Raw genomic sequence first — 19,017 nt, forward strand, 5'->3', positions numbered from 1 at the left:
CCGGTAGGATTAATTTTGGTAAAATATAAAACATTCTTAGATCCACGCCTTGGTTGATGGATTATGTGTGATAGAAGGTGTAAGGTCACGTGGTCAGCTCAGCGAGTCATTCAGTTGTATTGTGATAACCCGCCTGCTGACCACGCTAAAATTAGAGGCACGTCTATTTTGAAGACCCTCCTCCACCCCTGCATTCCTACCCCTTAAAATGGGTATTAATGTGTCAAAAATCATATATTTGATTGGTTCTGGCTCGATTTGTTTATACTGTTTTTATGTATTTTGTTTCACTATTATCCTTGGGCTAGGCCTATTTTGTTTTTATGTGCCATCTTTTTGCTAACTTTTTCATATGATGTTTTCATTGTCTCGTCTTACAGATACTTTTTTCTAGTCAGTTTTGGGGGATCAGACATTATCATATTTTACGTAACTACTAATCAAAGCTTGTGAATCTGATCCCCTTCTTGTTTGTTAAATTGTTCACATTTATACCGTCATTTTAATAAATGACATTATTCATCTCTATGAAAGTGTTTTATTTGACTTATACAAAATTAGCAAAAACAAGCTGCGGTGAGCTTGCATATAAGCATAAGAATACATAAAAAAAATTCTGTAAAATGGCATAGTTTAGTCTTCATATAAACTTTGTATTTATTGAGAAATAGTTTCAAAACAGTAAAAATTTAAGTAAATTTCAACCTATTCCATCTTGAACTCAAACAACAGAACGAAACGAAAGTTTGAAAGAAAAATAAGTATAATACAGCACCGAAAAGACATATTGATTTTTTTATATATCAATAGTTTTGATTTTACCTCATCTTCATAATTTGAAATTCCTAACTAATTCGTCTACGTCTTTAAAAAGTTGTGCAACCTTTTTTAAAGAAACTATTTTCACAAAATTGGCTTTAAAACGTCATTTTTCCATATATTTCAATAGTAAAACGTAAAATATGTATTAAAACTATACCGCGTTTACAGTCATATAACACTGAAACTACGTGAGCAAATTTGACAAGAGGCCCACGGGCCTTTTAGGTCACCTGAGTATCATGTAACAACTTTCTAACAATTGAATTTGGTTCATGTTTTAAACCAGAGGCCATGAAATTCAGAATTTTGAAAGGGACACTATTGCTTATCATAATTATAGACTTAGCATGCTTACTCTATTTACTTAATACCCAGAGGTAGAACAGAGTAACAAAGAGAAAATAGACTTGCACTTCAAACCAGTTGTGCACCCCACCCAAAAGGAACCATTGACCCTGGGGCCACATATTTCAAAATTTTGGAAATTTTATCATAAAATGGTTGATTGATAACTAAAAAGCAGATTTTAAAGCATTAATATATTTTCAATTTATGTACGCCCCCACCCCACCCCGATACCCCTGACCGAGGGGGCATGAAATTGACCATTTTGCTAGATGCAACTTTCTACATCATAAATATATATACTTGAATCATTGGTATAATACCCTGGAACAAAGGAAAAGATTTTAAAAGAATAAATGTATTTTTCGCTATATAGTCAAAAGAGCCCCCCCCCCCCCCTTTACACCAGTTGGTAAAACCCCTGATACAGGGGCCATGAAATTCACAAATTCCCCTGATACAGGGGCCATGAAATTCATAAATTTTGTTGAGGCGCTCTTGCTCACTACATGTATAACTATATACGAGGGTCATTAAAAAAATACGTAGACATTGTTCCTCATTGTCACATTATTATTACAAGATTAAAGATCAACACATTTTCGTAAATAAAAACATTTAATTTGTCTATGTGTGAAGTTTCATTCCATTTGATTCAATTGAACTCAAGCTAGCCAATTTTTAAATTTTTAAATTTTAAATTTTTTCAATTTTTAACATGTTTTGTTACCACGGAGCACGATTAACCAGCATTGTAACGTCAAAACAACATCGAGAAAGTTTCTCAAAATTAGTCTACTTTTTAATTTCATACACAGTTTGTAGCGTCTTCTCCATTCATAAAAACATATCCATAACAGTAAACACTTCTTTTGCTATCAATTGTGCAAATAGCTTGAATTAGATTGTCATTGTTTTCAAATTCCTTAGGCCTACTGCGGAACCCTATTACTTCCGAAGCAGTGAAACGCACATCACGTTTAATGACGTTCTTAACTCTTTTGACAAGATTTTCAACTATACCCTGTTTCTTTCCAGACCATCCATCGTCTGATTTAAACTTGCTACCACTCAAAAATTGTATTTTCCACTCTATACAAATACACGGCTAATTTTTCATACATTTTTTTGTTTATACAGATTTTTTTTAAGTTTGTTAAAGAAGTTTCCCGAAAGGAAAACAAATTTTATTACTACTCGCTGCTCCGTGACGTCCTACAACGTCATGGTTTTTCGCCTTTTTTAATCAAGTCCATATGTATTTAGAGACTGATACCTTTTAAACGGAACAATATATTTCAGTACCTGATAGCATCCGAAGTAATACAGCCAAACTGAATTTAAACATCTAAATTTCATTTTGTTACGACTCCATTTATTCGATTTCTGGCTTTAGATACTATAAAGTGAAAATTAGTGAATTATTCAATTTTGACGTTGCTCCGTGACCCCATTTCTGCTGTTCTAAATCCTTGATAATTTGTACAAATATGAAGATATATTCCAATTCTTTAATTCAAATTATTCAAATTAGTTGTTTTAATGTGTACCAAATTTGGATGTAATATGACGTTAAATAACAAAGTTGCGACAAAAGTCTACGAACTTTTTGAATGACCCTCGTACTAAGTTAGTTTATTTAATACCCAGGGGCCCGTTTCACTAAAAGGCAGTCGTAACTTATGGTGTAAACAGGAATGGACTGCTAATTCTGTTGCCGAGGGTATCGGGGCTGACCGTAATGTTAAATTGTACAATTGGTCATTTAAATTTTATTAATTTCATATGAAATTAAGAAAACAGAGAGTTTTGATAGGTGGTACCAATTCTCGAATAGAAATTTCTTACCATGCATATATGATGGCATGTCAAACGTTGCAATATTTGATAATCTTGTGATGTATATTCAAAATCTTGTGATGTATGTTCGAAATCTTGTGATGTATATTCAAAATCTTGTGATGTATATTCAAAATCTTGTGATGTATGTTCGAAATCTTGTGATGTATATTCTATAATCTTGTGATGTATATTCAATATCTTGTGATGTATGTTCAAAATCTTGTGATGTATATTCAATATCTTGTGATGTATATTCAATATCTTGTGATGTATATTCGAAATCTTGTGATGTATATTCTATAATCTTGTGATGTATGTTCGAAATCTTGTGATGTATATTCGAAATCTTGTGATGTATATTCAATATCTTGTGATGTATGTTCAAAATCTTGTGATGTATATTCAATATCTTGTGATGTATATTCGAAATCTTGTGATGTATATTCTATAATCTTGTGATGTATGTTCGAAATCTTGTGATGTATATTCGAAATCTTGTGATGTATGTTCGATAATCTTGTGATGTATATTCGAAATCTTGTGATGTGTGTTCTACAATTCAGTGATGCGTGCAATAAAATTGCATGACGCAACAGAAAAGTAAGGACAATTTTCATTGGTTAGAAATAACGAAAGTAGCTGAAGCGTCGGGAAAACCATGCAGGTGAGAAAAAACACAATCATCAGTTTGTTTATTGCAGCACTTATTACGAGATGCACGAGTGTTGTTCCTGGTGACATGATGGAGATATTTCGGCCTGCTAGGGAAAAAACTCAGTAAACGTAGATATATTGACAAAATTTGTAGGTACTTGTAACGATATGTCACGATGCTGCATTGTCAGATACAGTATTTATACATGCATGCTAAAAAGTTAAATCTCGTAGTAATCAATATAGCAGAAGAATAATGAAAAGTACATACTACAAAAACTGTGCAATTTGTAGCAAGATTAATTTTTGTTTAACAGCTGTTTTTATTACATTTTATTTCGTATTATTACTACCAAATACTGCTACCGTTTGTTAATGTCATGCACATGGTTATCTTGTACTTGCAAGTAAATGAAACATTTAAAAAAAAATAATGAAAAAATAAGTCACTTAGGCTATTTGATAATAACATGCTAAATGAACAGGTTTTGCTTTTTAATTCTCCTTCACTCAGTCTTTGTATAATGTATATTTTTAGACGAGCTGATCGCCAACCAGGAGATCAGAATGATCGCATCTGCTCCTGCCACTTTAAGGATGGTAAGAAGGAGGGGGACTCTGCATATTTTGCATGGAATGAAGGAAAGGCCATGGATTTCTCTGATCCTGAATGTACAAAAAGGTGAAATTATTTTTCAAAATATGACCGACATCTTGTTTTTGGATGGTGGGTGGGTGGAGTTTAATTGAGAATATTTTACTAAAAAACTTTAAAAGGGTACATGTATAAACAGAGTAGCTTACAACTGAATAAAAAAATAATTCAAGTTTAATTATTTTACAAAGGAGGAAAAAACTCAAAAGTGAGGAGTCCCTGTCATCTTCACAGATGGACCAGTTGCAGATTCCACAAGCACCAAAATGTCAATATCAAGAAAAAGTAAAGCTCATTTAAAACACCAATGATGACAAATGACCAACACTGAAACATTTTCAATAATTTTTAATAATATATAAAGTTCTTTTAACTGTACATGATTTACAATATATTTTCAGTTGATATCAGAGCACAACTACTCAGTATCCTGCACATTTAACTGTACTCAAGAAATGCAGCGCCTCTCAACAGAAATACAACTGGAAAAGGAATTGCTTGCCCTAAAAATAGAGTCTAGTAAAAGGAAGCCAATATCAATCCACGATATTAAATACAACGAAGAGAAGGTACATTTAAAGGAATTCCAATTGTGATTTCCTATTTCCTAACAATTTCAGTTACTGTAATAAAAACTTGTTGCCATTGAGGGATGAACATCTTAGATTGACTGTTATGTTAACATATTTTGTTATTATTTGGGAGTGTTAGGTCTCTGATCAGCAGGGGCATTTTCTCTATATAAGAAGAAAATGGAGACTCCCTACCCACCCGATGTATTTTGTCGGACAGTTTTCTGTACATTGCAGGTAAATTTTTTATTTATTAACTTTCCAGCCTCTTATTGTATAGTACATTTTGGGGTTTGAAGTCAGTTTTTGCTTTTCTTTAATTTTTAAAAAAAATTATTTAAATTCTCCTTTTCTTAGAATAAAATTCAAAAAGTAGCTTCTGATTGTAAAGTATAAGACTACAGACATTGAACTTTGATTTGTTATCAAAAGGATTGATTTAAACTTGTCTAAATTAATTGTAAACAAAAATAAAAGGGGGCATCTGTTATTTCTTTAAGCGTTTTTCACTGGGGGGTGGGGAAACTTTTTTGTACATACTTGAGCAATAGGAGGGATTAGATAAGAATCAATTAGTATATCAGAGTCTTAAATAATATCCTTTGCATAAGCATAAAAAAATTCTATATCAGTCTTTTTAAAACCTTTGAATTTTGCTCAATTAACTACGATTTATCCAATTTTGGAGCTTTTTACCTAATTCTGGGTAGAATCCACCCTTATGAAATTATTGACTCAATTTTGACTTAATATCACTTTATTAACATTAAAGCACAAAAACAATTCATTGTACAAATATTTTATTTCTTACAGTCACCAATATATCCAAATATCATCACCGGCCCAGATGTCATTCACTCCTTTGAATTGTGCTGGTAGCAGTAAGGTGTCATCATTTGAGATGGTCACAGTATCCAATACACTGAAGTCACAGGACTCAAATTTCATACATGTTCACAGGTAGGTGTATAGTCTTTGAAATTACCACAATTGACTAATTCTGGGACAGGTAAGTATGTAAGTATAGGAATGAGAGCACCAAATCCCCGGATGCACACATGGCTTTGTTTGTTATGGAACATTAAACCGAATACTGAATGGGTAGGCGTAACGCCATTGGCTGAAATCAGGTATTTAATTGTTTTCATTTTAAAGTAAAATTAATGACCTTTGAAATAAATGATGGGATGAGGGAATATTACAGAAACTATAGAAATGCCAGGGAAGATTTTAGGAGTGGGGGTTGATTTTTTATGCCGCGTGTTCTTTACTGCGAATCTCTAAAAGTTGAAAATAACTGCAATTTTGACCTATAAACGCCATGGGACCATGTATTTTTTTCAGTATTTTTTGTTAGGGCTTAGAACAAAGTTTGAAATGATGCTAAAGATTTTTCTGAAATTGTCATAGTAAAGTACTGAGAGGGCCTAAGGTTTGTATGGAGTTCTATGGGAAAATAATTAGTGGTCTTTTCCCTATACAAGATGCTGTCTGATGGCGTAGTGTAGAATGTAGCGTAGAATGTTTTCCAAGTCAGCTTAAATGCAAAGGTTTGTTTTAAAATTTATCATAATGACTTGCAAAAATTTAATGCAGTTAAATTTATTGTATTCTTGAAAGATTGACTGTAACACAATTTTTTTACACAATTACAAATAATCAAATTAATTTTTTTCCAACTTTTTTTCAGGGTCTCTGCCAAAATCTTTTGAGGATTTTTCCTCTGCTAGAGCATCCATGGATGCAATTGAAACAATCCAGGACATCCCAACACATATGGATAATCAGGCCATGGCCTACAGTATGTACAAAAGTTGCCATACTTTTAAAGCAGTAACTTGCGTGCCTCCAAATGGTGCACTTACATTTTGCTCCATGCTGTACCCAGGTTCTACTTCTGATGTAGCTATTGTACGTCACAGCCAAGTTTTACGAAAGTTCAAAGCTGGAGACCTTATTTTGGTGGTCAAAGGTTTCACCATTCATGACCAGTTGCCCCAGGGTGTCTGCTTAATTATAAAAGCTCTTTTATCGACACGAGGCCAGTTTACCATACAAGAAGCAGCACTGTGTTACAAGATTGCTAAAGCACTTATTCATGTGGAAAGAGCCAACGAGAGGATAAAGAATTACGAGATTCTCCGTCACATACCATCTACTTACAGACCAATCTCAACAAAAATATTTCAACTCTGTTCTTGTCTTGTAAACTTGCAAGCTCCACTTTTGAAAGAAATTACTTAAAGATACATGTACTTATTATAAATTTGCATTGGCGTGTGACAGTATACACTAAACAGTGAAGATATTCATACCAAAGTGCAAGGGATAAGCAAATTTTGATTTGTTATCAATGTCAATGGTTATATTTGTTAACTTTGTAGTATGTTGTAATACATATACTTCAGAAAATGAAAATCCCTTTTGTTAGCATGGATTTATTACAAGAATGTTTGGCAATTCCATTCTTCATTTGACAATATAATTTGGAAGAGGGTTTACTTATAATTTTAAATCTCTAGTTTAAAGTATATTTACCTTTAAAGCACAACTCAACAAATTCATGTTTTCAACAATTTTTTTAACAAAGACAAAAATGTAATATTTTCACTTTGAGAATAACATCTTCAATTCATTAATAAAATGATTCTAAATTATGATATTCTTTTTTTAATGTAGCACATAGATTAAATTAATCATCATTGCTATTTAAAATAGTCTTATAAGCCAGAAGTTTTATGATGGATTGTGACATATCATATCATACATTTATGAGACTTAGGAACATTCAACACATTTAACATGATTACCCATTTTCCATTGTTAGAAAATTCTAGAGGTACAAAACTAAGTGTCAAGAAGTTCAAACCAGAACTCAGTTTTCCATCAGTGCTGGAATGAAAATGTTAATGTAGAAATCTATCAGCTTTGGAACATTTGCTGTCCATTCAATGTCTTTTACTATTCTAATCACAATGCAGTCTACTCTTGTCCACACAATTAAGTCGCAGAATGTTTTGTTACATATGTGTAGCTGGCCTTGAATTTGATGATAGTATGGATGACTGGTTTTCAGGCACAGGGTATCTTGTTTAAGATCTAAAAAAAAATCAAAAAACACATCAGTTGTGTTATACCAGTACATATCCCCTCCTTTTTCAATATCTTCATACCATATTGAACAGATGCACTTGTAAATTAATACATGTTTTGAAATCATTTACTCACCAAGATTTTTAATTTCAAAGTACTGGACAATATAGATTTTTAATGTTATTTACCTATGAAAAATCCTTCAAATTTTGTGCCCCATCTGCTACTGTTGAAGACGATGCTGTATATGGACACTTCACCTCTACAATATTAGGAATGGCGTCTTTGGCTTCTGGAGTTGGATAAAATACACTGCATGTTGGTGGTCGAACAACTAAGCCATCAGGTGAAGCTCCCAACACTCCGGATTCATGCAACCATATCCTTTTCAGAAAAAATTATAATACTACTGAATGAAAACAAACCATAATACAATTGATTTTGTAATGCAAACAAAGTCTAAGTAGAGCTTTTATAATCCTTCCACTTCAAAAAGCAAATTTTCTGGAATATGTTGGTAACTGAATATTTATGCCCCGCCATGAATATGGCCGGGGCATATAGTGTTTGTCATGTCCGTCTTCCGTCCTTCTGTCCTTCCGTCCCACTTTGTGTTTAGCTCTGTTCAAAGCTAAGTTTCAAAGAAACTATCCAAGATATTTTCATCAAACTTCATATGCTGATAGATATTGATGAGAGCTATGCAACTGCATTAACATTTTTTGACCTTGACCTGACTTTTCTTAAATAGTGTTTAGCTCAGTTTTAAACATACCATTCAAGATGGTGTTATCAAACTTTACATGTTGATACAAACTTGCATAGATGATGCATCTAGAGATGAACACTACCGGACATGCTTCGGATGCTGGATCTGACCTACATTTTCCAGATGAGTGACCAAATTAAAGTTTTTGGAGCAGGTCCATTCTTAAGGAACTATAAGCCCTACTTAGACCAAACTTGCTTGGATGATGCATCTAAGGATGGACACTACCAGACTTGCTTCGGATGCTGGATCTGACCTACATTTTCCAGATGAGTGACCAGGTTGAAGTTTTTGGAGCAGATTTATTCCTAAGGAACTATCAGCCCTACTTAGACCAAACTTGCATGGATGATGCATCTAGGGATGGACACTACCAGACTTGCTTCGATGCTGGATCTGACTTACATTTTCATTCCCAAGTAACTATAAGCCCTACCTAAACCAAACTTGCATGGATGATGCAGCTAGGGATGGACACTACCAGACTTGCTTCGGATGCTGGATCTGACCTATATTTTCATTCCCAAGTAACTATAAACCCTACCTGAACCAAACTTGCGTGGATGATGCATCTAGGGATGGACACTACCAGACTTGCTTTGGATGCTGGACCTACATTTTTATTCCCAACTAACTATAAGCCCTGCCTGAACCAAACTGATCAAATTTTATACATGTACAAATTTCATGTTGCTTTACTAATATATCCTCGGCGGGGCATTCATGTCCTATGGACATATTTCTAGTTTTTTTTACAATTAGACTTCAGTAATTGATTTCTGTTTGTCACCAGGATAAGTCCTGCTATTTGTTTTGACACATTGAATGTTAACATGTCAGAGGTTGAATGAATGTTATTTTGTGCTGTATACCTGACTGCTCTACAGCTGCATCTAAGTCCTTTTCATACTTTCTCAAAGCATCATCTTCATGAGTGATACCCCATGCAACAGCCTTGATGGACTCCAGATTGTAAGCCGACATCAGCTGTTTCTTCAGTGACAATGTCAATCTGGAGAAGAAAATATGATTTTTGGTTATTAATCTTATATTTCCTGCATCTTTATGTACAAATATCTAGTCATTACAGTCGAACCTCATTATCTCAAACTCAATGAGACCAAGAAAAATGTTGGAAATATCCGTGGATTCAAGAATAACACATAAAGAGTTATCAAGAATAAAATGTCCCAGTCTTTTATAAATGGTTTGGACTTCAAAATTACTGTGACATATCCATGAAATATGAGATAATGGGTTTGAGATAACAAAGTTTGACTGTAATTTTAAAAGTCTTTTTCGCAAAAATTTAATCACACGTCTTACCGCCTTTGCTTAGAACTGAGAACTGCACCAAAGTTGGAAGCTGATATGCTATATTTCCTTACAATCGATCACATTGGGTTGTTTCGTTGCCAATGCAGCTCTTTTAATGGATTCAGGGATAATGCATGCTGTAACCATACCATAGGGGTATCAGAATGAACATACTCTGGTGATGTTAACAGGTCTTCAATGAGAGGTACAGGTGGACCAGGTTCACATGGCTCTGGTTCAAGAATCCAATTCAATGCTGAAAAATTTCATTACTTGTGTCATTCTCAAAAATATCATCCATAATATCCATATCACATATACCAAGTATTTATATAAGAGTCCATACATTTCATTTTAGTGAACACTGTCATGGGTTTTTGTAATGTATGCATTACATATCAAATTTACAACTCACTTGCATATATTTGTTCAGAATTGTTCCTGTATATAATTTTGCACGTGGCATTCTTAGTGTGAAAATGCCATGTAAAAATTGGTGCAAATGTACAATTAATATTTACTTAATTATTAACAAGGTTTCATAATGACAGAGTATTTAAATAATAGAAGAATGATCTGATAATTCGCAAGAATATGAAACAAAATATTTTTTTTAATGCAATTGAATAATTTATTTTTCCTTTCAAAAATGTATGCTCATGTACAAAAATGCTATCATATTTATAATATTGTCTTTCCAATTATTCAAAGGTTGTTATTAATATTTATTACATAATATGTTCAAAAATTGGGCAATATACATAGCCAACTATATTATACTCCTCATCTTTGTACATTTGTTCACAATTAAAATTAACCATCGTTCAGTAACAAAATAACAGTTTCATAATACTCGTAATATAAAAATCAAATCAAACTTAAATAACAACAATAGTGACACCAAAATCATAACTTCCTTCTTATATTTTACCAATAAACCTTCCAAGGTGCAAAAAACACTGGTCACTTTCATCAAAGGGTCGGTTTAAAGCACTTCAAATATGAAGCAAATTTTTTAACAACTGATTTATTTATATTTAATGATTGATCATTTTTTAAAAAAAAAAAAAACAAGAGGCCCATGGGCCACATCGCTCACCTGAGCACTGTGGCTAGGAAAAAGTAAAAATTGGTTTTTTATTGAAAAGTTTAAATCCAAAAGTAGTCCCTTGACCAATCATGGCTTTGCTTTTCTTGAGAAGGTTATTTTTAAAGAATTTTCCTATATATTTCTATATAAAATTTGATCATCCTTTGTGGCCCCGTCCTACCCCCGGGGAACATGATTTGAACAAACTTGAATCTACACTACCTAAGGATGCTTCCATATAAATATGATCAATCAGGGTTTTGCTGTTCTTGAGAAAAAGATTTTTAAAGATTTTTCCTTTATATTTCTATGTAAAACTTTGATCTTCCATTGTGGCCCTGCCCTACCCCGGGGGTTATGATTTGAACAAACTTGAATTGACACTACCTGAGGATGCTTCCATATAAATAGGATCAATTATGGCTTTGTCATTCTTGAGAAGAAGATTTTTAAAGAATTTTCCTATATATTTTTATGTTAAACTTTGGTCAGCCATTGTGGCTCCGCCCTACCCCCGGGGGTCATGATTTGAACAAATTTAAATCTACACTACCTGAGGATGTTTCTCCATAAGTTTCATTTTTCCTGGCACAGTGGTTCTTGAAAACAAGATTTTTAAAACATACCATCAAATTTTCATTAATTCCCAATTATCTCCCCTTGAATGAGGGTGTGGCCCTTTATTTGAACAAACTTGAATCCCCTTCACCCAAGGATGCTTTGTGGCAAGTTTGGTTGAAATTGGTCCATGGGTTCTAGAGAAGAAGTCGAAAATATGAAAAGTTTACAGACAGACAGATGGACAGACAGACAGACAGACAAACAGCTAGATAGACAAAATGTGATCAGAAAAGAGCTAGAAATGAAACATTCCTCACCACAAAAGCCAGAAGAATATAGGGACCACCACCAGTAACATGTTTCTGGGAAGAACCAAACCATGCAGAGATAAATATCAATAGTCCTGAATCTTCGATGCAGGACCAAGTACGAGAATTGCTACAAACACTACTCCGGAGACTTACCTATTATCCTATGATGTAACGTACTTTGTCCACTGCAGCTGGTTCCCTCATAAGCTGGTAGCGAGGACAGTTCAGGATGTCCTGTCAACTTTATTCCTCAACTTCCTGTCTTGGACTGAAAAGCAATAAGTGGAAATCTTTAGTGTTGCCTAGTGACTTTGAATTAAAAAGAAAGTTTTTAGATTGTGAAGGGGGGGGGGGTACTGATGTTGTGCATTTTAATTAAATGTACGAAATCTGTATTTCACAGTTTAATGCATTCATGTATTTTGTGAATTGTCTTAGGATTCATGTAATAATTGTTGCTATGTATTATTAAGCACTAAATCTATTCAACTGCATGTGTAAATGGGGAAAATGTGGATATGTAAATGATGTATAATTGCAATGTGTAAAATGTGACATTTTCTTATATAAGGGAGTCTGTTCATGTAATTTTTTTTTCATTAATTATTTTATTTATCTTGATAAAATTATTTCAATTAACAATATTGTTTTTCTTACCAGTCTGATGAACTCAACAAAGGTTACAGAGGTGAATGGTAGAAATATGGGTATTACAGGTGTCAAAACTCTTCGTTGATGACAGACTGCATGCCGCACTGTAAAATCACCATTTTGGATCTTTAAAAGGGGAGGCTACTCCTGAAATCAAAGAAATTGTCATAAAAATGAGTAACCTGATTTTCTTTAGGTCTCACACAAGGAAATAATTTCACTATATGTTACTATATAGCTTTAATTAAATAAATTAATTAACTAGACTCTCAGCAGATAATTCATGAATGAGAAAAAAGATTAATGCTTAGACAAAATTTGAGACCAGAAAAAATATACCCCTTATGCTTATGCAGCTTTTAAGAAAGAAAATTGAGACTAAACATACCTATACCCCGAAATACACATGGGCAAACAGCCAACACACCATCAAGGAAGTTACATCGATCATGCGTACCTAAAAAAAAAGAGTTCCCTTTGATTCAGTGGCACAATTCTGCTGATATGATATTCCTAGTGCATGAGTCCAACATTAAAACTGTAGACCTACGTAAAGTTCCTGAAAATGAAAAAAGAAAAGAAATATTATTGTCTCTATATACATCATACATAGAACTACATTTGTTCATTTTGATTGGCTATCTCCTTGCATAAGACCTTTAAGGGGTAATTTTATGATATTTACCATGTGCACTGATTGCCATAAAACTAAAGAAAAAATACCAGCCTTACAAAGTCACTTAACCATGACCTTTGACATACCTTACTAAGAATACCCTGGACAATTTGGTTTAACTTAAGACTTCTGAATTTTTAAATGCAGGTTTTGATAAATTAACCATTTAATATACTTATGAGCTCATAAAACTGTCCTTTAAAACTGTATGATAAAGAGTGTAAAAACTTTGAAACATGTTTGGAAAGTATTATCACACATGTGATATGGGATAAATTATCACCACAGAAAGATCAAAGAAAATCACTGCAGATATGCGACAATAATTCTTATCATTGTTTATTGTATGTCAAGTCTAGAATATGATATATCATTACAAATATTATGATTTTTAGCCGGGCACATTGCTCGTAGAGCAATGCTCAGCTATAGCGACGGTGAGCAGCAGAAAATGCTGCTTCTTCACCGCCAAATTGAGTTTACGAGTAAAAGTATGGTATGTGACCAGAAGAAAACAAAATCACCTTAAGAAATAGTAAATTGAATATTTTTATCATAATATTAAATTGTTTAATATTTTTTCCTGGCTCCTTTGACTAATATTTTACAAAGTAATTCAACGGGTGCGAAAGGTTTTCACCAGGTATCCCTGTCTGCATCATATTCTATAAACAATATAATTAAAATTAGATGTTAGATCGGCTCGCATACTCAACACACTAACATCTAACAAGTCATCCTATTGAGGGTCACGTAAGAGGTTAAATTCGGAACACCTCAAGATTTATTTGCTTCAACAATATATGATGATTTTGCCAGCTGCGATTTGATTAATTGATAGAATTTGACCTCTGACGTGACCCTCAACGGGATGTTGTTAGATGTTAGTGTAGCGAGTATGCAAGCGGATCTAACATCTAATTTGAATTAGATTGATTTTATAAATAAAGGTTGTACTATCAGGCTAACACAAATGCAGGGAACATCATTAATGACTTGATGCAAATCTCACCGCTGAGGACACATCAGTGCAGAGACGTTTGACCTTAATCTTGCTGCATCGGTGTTTATTTACTTCTGTTTGTATATAAAACCGGATTACCCCAAAACGATACGTGATAAATATTTTTTGCTGTTAATTTCTAGCTATATTTTATTTTATTTTTAAAACTATTTAATATTATACATGCCATTGAGATATTTTTGTGTGTATTACATATTCTCTAAACGTCTGAACGTGATTTTAAACTGTCACCACAGTCCTTGTTCATTATCCTGTAAATGAGCCCGGCTCAATACATTTACTATAAAAATAATTGGACAAATTTGTGAATGACAATATTCAATGATGCATATTACTGCAATTAATCTTTTCCTGACATTCACCTTCTCCTAAAAATTTGTCGTGTTATTTATTTATTTATTGCAAAGTCGTCCCTGGACTAGTGCTACGGTCAATGCAGCTGCAATGGGCCATGCAATTTCGAACCCTGCGTGGTGAGAGTTTGTCCCGAGACACAGTTAGATTATTCTAACTAGCACCAATATAGAATAAATCATACCGATTAATCAACATCACTACAATATGAGGACGTAAAAATAGGATAAAACATCCTTTAGTCCAGCAATAACTGAATAAGCCACTAAATTGTTTTTGATGTACCTTCAAACAAATCAAATTAATGTTCTTGATTCCCACTTTTCACGTTATGACTGACTTAGTGCTTCTTGATACCAAAACAATTTTTCTATTACCTATAATTTTGACTTTAGGTTGAATTCGCCAATTTCATGCTTGCGAAGTTGTGTCAATGTGTGCATTACGACCGCTCCGGCTACTTTCGTTATTTCTAACCAATGAAAATTGTCCTTACTTTTCTGTTGCGTCATGCAATTTTATTGCACGCATCACTGAATTGTAGAACACACATCACAAGATTTCGAATATACATCACAAGATTATCGAACATACATCACAAGATTTCGAATATACATCACAAGATTTCGAACATACATCACAAGATTATAGAATATACATCACAAGATTTCGAATATACATCACAAGATATTGAATATACATCACAAGATTTCGAATATACATCACAAGATTATCGAACATACATCACAAGATTTCGAATATACATCACAAGATTTCGAACATACATCACAAGATTATAGAATATACATCACAAGATTTCGAATATACATCACAAGATATTGAATATACATCACAAGATTTTGAACATACATCACAAGATATTGAATATACATCACAAGATTTCGAATATACATCACAAGATTTCGAACATACATCACAAGATTATAGAATATACATCACAAGATTTCGAATATACATCACAAGATTTCGAATATACATCACAAGATATTGAATATACATCACAAGATTTCGAATATACATCACAAGATTATCGAACATACATCACAAGATTTCGAATATACATCACAAGATTTCGAACATACATCACAAGATTATAGAATATACATCACAAGATTTCGAATATACATCACAAGATATTGAATATACATCACAAGATTTTGAACATACATCACAAGATATTGAATATACATCACAAGATTTCGAATATACATCACAAGATTTCGAACATACATCACAAGATTATAGAATATACATCACAAGATTTCGAATATACATCACAAGATATTGAATATACATCACAAGATATTGAATATACATCACAAGATTTTGAACATACATCACAAGATATTGAATATACATCACAAGATTATAGAATATACATCACAAGATTTCGAACATACATCACAAGATTATAGAATATACATCACAAGTTTTAGAATATACATCACAAGATATTGAATATACATCACAAGATTTCGAACATACATCACAAGATTTTGAATATACATCACAAGATTTCGAACATACATCACAAGATTTTGAATATACATCACAAGATTTTGAATATACATCACAAGATTTCGAACATACATCACAAGATTTTGAATATACATCACAAGATTTTGAATATACATCACAAGATTTTGAATATACATCACAAGATTTCGAACATACATCACAAGATTTTGAATATACATCACAAGATTATCAAATATTGCAACGTTTGACATGCCATATATATGTTTTATGCACATTCTTTATATTTGCACTTGCCGTTTACATGTTAAAATGCCATATTTAGATACTCGATATGGTTTTCATTTGATTATTTTTATCCAATAATTTGATTTACGTTTCATATTTAAATAAATTGGGCAATGAATAATGCAGAATATATACATACATGATGCACATGTAATACAAAGGTACATTTGCATAAGAAATGTCTAGCATTTCAAGCATTTCATCCCCCCCCCCCTCCCCAACTTCCGCGCAAAATATGTGTGAGCGGGATATTTTGAAATTTAAATATCACTAAGTGAATTATTGACTTTATATTTTCCTCTTTTTTATTTCATTTTTTGGTGAGTAAAAGGTGTTATCTTAGGTAGTTAAACTAAGGTTAATCACAGAAGTAATATCAGTATTGTTAAAATGTAAATTCCAAAATATGATGAAAGCTCTAACTATGTTTAAGAGTCGTCAAAAGTCCCTAATTTTTTTTAAATATAAGATAATGTATTTATCATACAATCGATGCAAAACACTGACTCCAGATTAAATAGATTTTATTTCACCTACTCTTTATTAACTTCAAATTTATATGAAGCCTCGTTCAATATACTAAATACACATGTAAATGTACTTGGGTAGTTTATACGTCTGACACATACATTTGTTCCTTGGATCTGATAATTTTTGTGAAACATTTACAAATAAACGTGCATGCACTTATGTACCCTGTCACTTAAATAATTTGAAAAAAAAACTAACTTCGGAAACAAATTGTTTAAAAAAAATTAGACTTGGAATTCATCAATTAAGGTCATTTTTGCTCCACATTTTACATTGACACAAATCTTAATATGAAAGTAATAGATATATTAATCCGAGCCTCTTCGGGTTTTTTTGTTTTTGTTTTTTTCATGAAATATTAAAATTTCGTTATTTCAAGTATCTGGTTGTATGGTTGTTCGATGCTTGCTTAATATTGTCCAATCCATGGTTTAAAAGCTCATTACTGCATTAATTCGCTATATTTTCTATTTTTAAACAAATTCACTGATTTTCTTTCAATGATATAGCAATAGGAAACCAGAAAATTTAATAAAAAAAAAATATTTATACTCGGACCATAAGTGACGCATGATCAAAAGAAAATATCCAAGTGTGTTCGAAGCATGGTGAAATCACAGTACATATCGATAACAAAATAGTTCTGTTGAGTTAATAATTTTGAATGAACATATCCTTTATGCTTCATCAAATATATCTTTCAAATAAAACATTTTAGCAAGTTTTGCTGTGTGATTTTGTCACTTAACAGGATAAATATGCCTGAATACTTTACGGCTCTCTCTCTCTCTCTCTCTCTCTCTCTCTCAATTGAAAAGTTTCTATATATATTTTTATCTATCTAAAGAAAATCTTTCTATCTATATATCTATTTATCTATCTATCTTCCTTTCTACTGTTTATCATCTGTCTGGGCATATGCATAAGCTCGTTGTCAAGGACGTAAGTCTGGCCTTAACTTAGTCCGATACTAGTGTTTACGGCCAGGCGTACGCCTCTTAGTGAAACGCAGTTTACTCCGGACTAAATTTTGGCGTACGCCCTAAGGCCTAACTTAAGTTTTGTCGTATCTTACGCCTTTTAGTGAAACAGGCCCCAGGAGCAGAGAAGACGATTTTCAAAGATTTAGTGTATTTTCACTATGTAATCAATAGAGCCCCGCCCTAAAACAAGAACCCCTGACACACGACGGACGACGAAAACGGATAGCAATAGGTCACCTGAGTGACTCAGGTGACCTAATAAAAATTGCTGATAATACTCTGTAAATTCTAAGAAACATTATATCAGATTTTCAGAATATAATTTCTCGTAAGAATTTTTATGCAGTAAATCCGCGATCTACCTTAATGCATGAAGTTACATGAAACAAAGCAACTTAAAGTTTAAACATACCTTTATCATCTGAGTACTTAGAGTTGTTAAATTCCTCATTCATTGTATTGACACTATACATCTTTACCAATTAAGTGTAGAGTTGAGTCTCAACACGATACAAAAAACGTCTCTCTATCTTACTACTTCGTAAGGTTTTCCTCTAGTCAGGTTTTTTCTCTTTTAAGATATTTAATTTTAATTGGCGATTAAGCTATATCCTTATCTAATCTATCTAGCTGAAGCTAAAAATCCAGTAGATTTTGTTTTGGAACACCAGGGCCAGTGGGAGGAGAATCAGTCCATACAATTAATATGTGCTGCTGATGTTGGAAATCCGACGGGAAACATCAAAATCTGGAAAGTCTCGGAGAAAACAAATATTCCAGAAATCGTGTTCACTTCAAATTCATCAAAGAATAAAAGAAAGAAGTGTACTACTTTTCTAAACATAAGAACAGAATACAAAGTTTCCAGAAGTGACAACGGAATCAAATTTCTTTGTTCGTCACAAAATAATCTTACACAGGACCAAGGACCAAGGGGATACTCACAGAGGATCTCGGTGCTTTGTAAGTTCACCACAATTGA

The 19,017-nt window shown here is 32.9% G+C and overlaps 1 protein-coding gene and 1 long non-coding RNA gene across 5 annotated transcripts; one reads left to right on the plus strand and one right to left on the minus strand.

Annotated features, from left to right (window-relative positions):
• The first annotated feature begins 3,390 nt into the window (after positions 1–3,390).
• Positions 3,391–7,308, plus strand: LOC134268380 (uncharacterized). Of its 2 annotated transcripts, none has more exons than XM_062750632.1 (7): positions 3,391–3,673; positions 4,202–4,345; positions 4,510–4,603; positions 4,720–4,887; positions 5,030–5,127; positions 5,704–5,850; positions 6,581–7,308. In XM_062750632.1, the coding sequence occupies exons 1-7, from the start codon at positions 3,594–3,596 to the stop codon at positions 6,600–6,602; spliced, it is 753 nt and encodes a 250-aa protein (XP_062606616.1). In that variant the 5' UTR covers positions 3,391–3,593; the 3' UTR covers positions 6,603–7,308. The 2 variants fall into 2 exon arrangements, with proteins under 2 accessions (XP_062606616.1, XP_062606615.1); XM_062750631.1 differs by having other exon boundaries at positions 3,394–3,786.
• Positions 7,309–7,479: 171 nt separating this feature from the next.
• LOC134268381 (uncharacterized) lies at positions 7,480–15,417 on the minus strand. Of its 3 annotated transcripts, XR_009992355.1 has the most exons (9): positions 15,114–15,413; positions 13,233–13,241; positions 13,071–13,139; positions 12,689–12,829; positions 12,185–12,299; positions 10,079–10,325; positions 9,625–9,764; positions 8,172–8,367; positions 7,482–7,989 (listed from the first exon to the last, which is right to left on the minus strand). It is a non-coding gene; the product is annotated as an uncharacterized LOC134268381 (long non-coding RNA). The 3 variants fall into 3 exon arrangements; XR_009992353.1 differs by having other exon boundaries at positions 7,480–7,989; positions 13,071–13,241; positions 15,114–15,417; XR_009992354.1 differs by lacking the exon at positions 13,233–13,241 and having other exon boundaries at positions 7,483–7,989; positions 15,114–15,411.
• Between the last annotated feature and the right edge of the window lie 3,600 nt (positions 15,418–19,017).

This window comes from Saccostrea cucullata, unplaced genomic scaffold (assembly GCF_032062105.1).
Source record: "Saccostrea cucullata isolate Sc308-1 unplaced genomic scaffold, CSIRO_AGI_Scuc_v1 ctg19524, whole genome shotgun sequence".
Lineage (NCBI taxonomy): Eukaryota > Metazoa > Mollusca > Bivalvia > Ostreida > Ostreidae > Saccostrea > Saccostrea cuccullata.

Coding starts and splice junctions, on each gene's coding strand:
- LOC134268380 (XM_062750631.1), top strand. CDS start 3,668: ATGCAGGTGAGAAAAAACACAATCATCAGTTTGTTTATTGCAGCACTT. Junction 4,346..4,509: donor GATCCTGAATGTACAAAAAG/GTGAAATTATTT, acceptor TATTTTACAAAG/GAGGAAAAAACTCAAAAGTG. Junction 5,851..6,580: donor AATTTCATACATGTTCACAG/GTAGGTGTATAG, acceptor ACTTTTTTTCAG/GGTCTCTGCCAAAATCTTTT.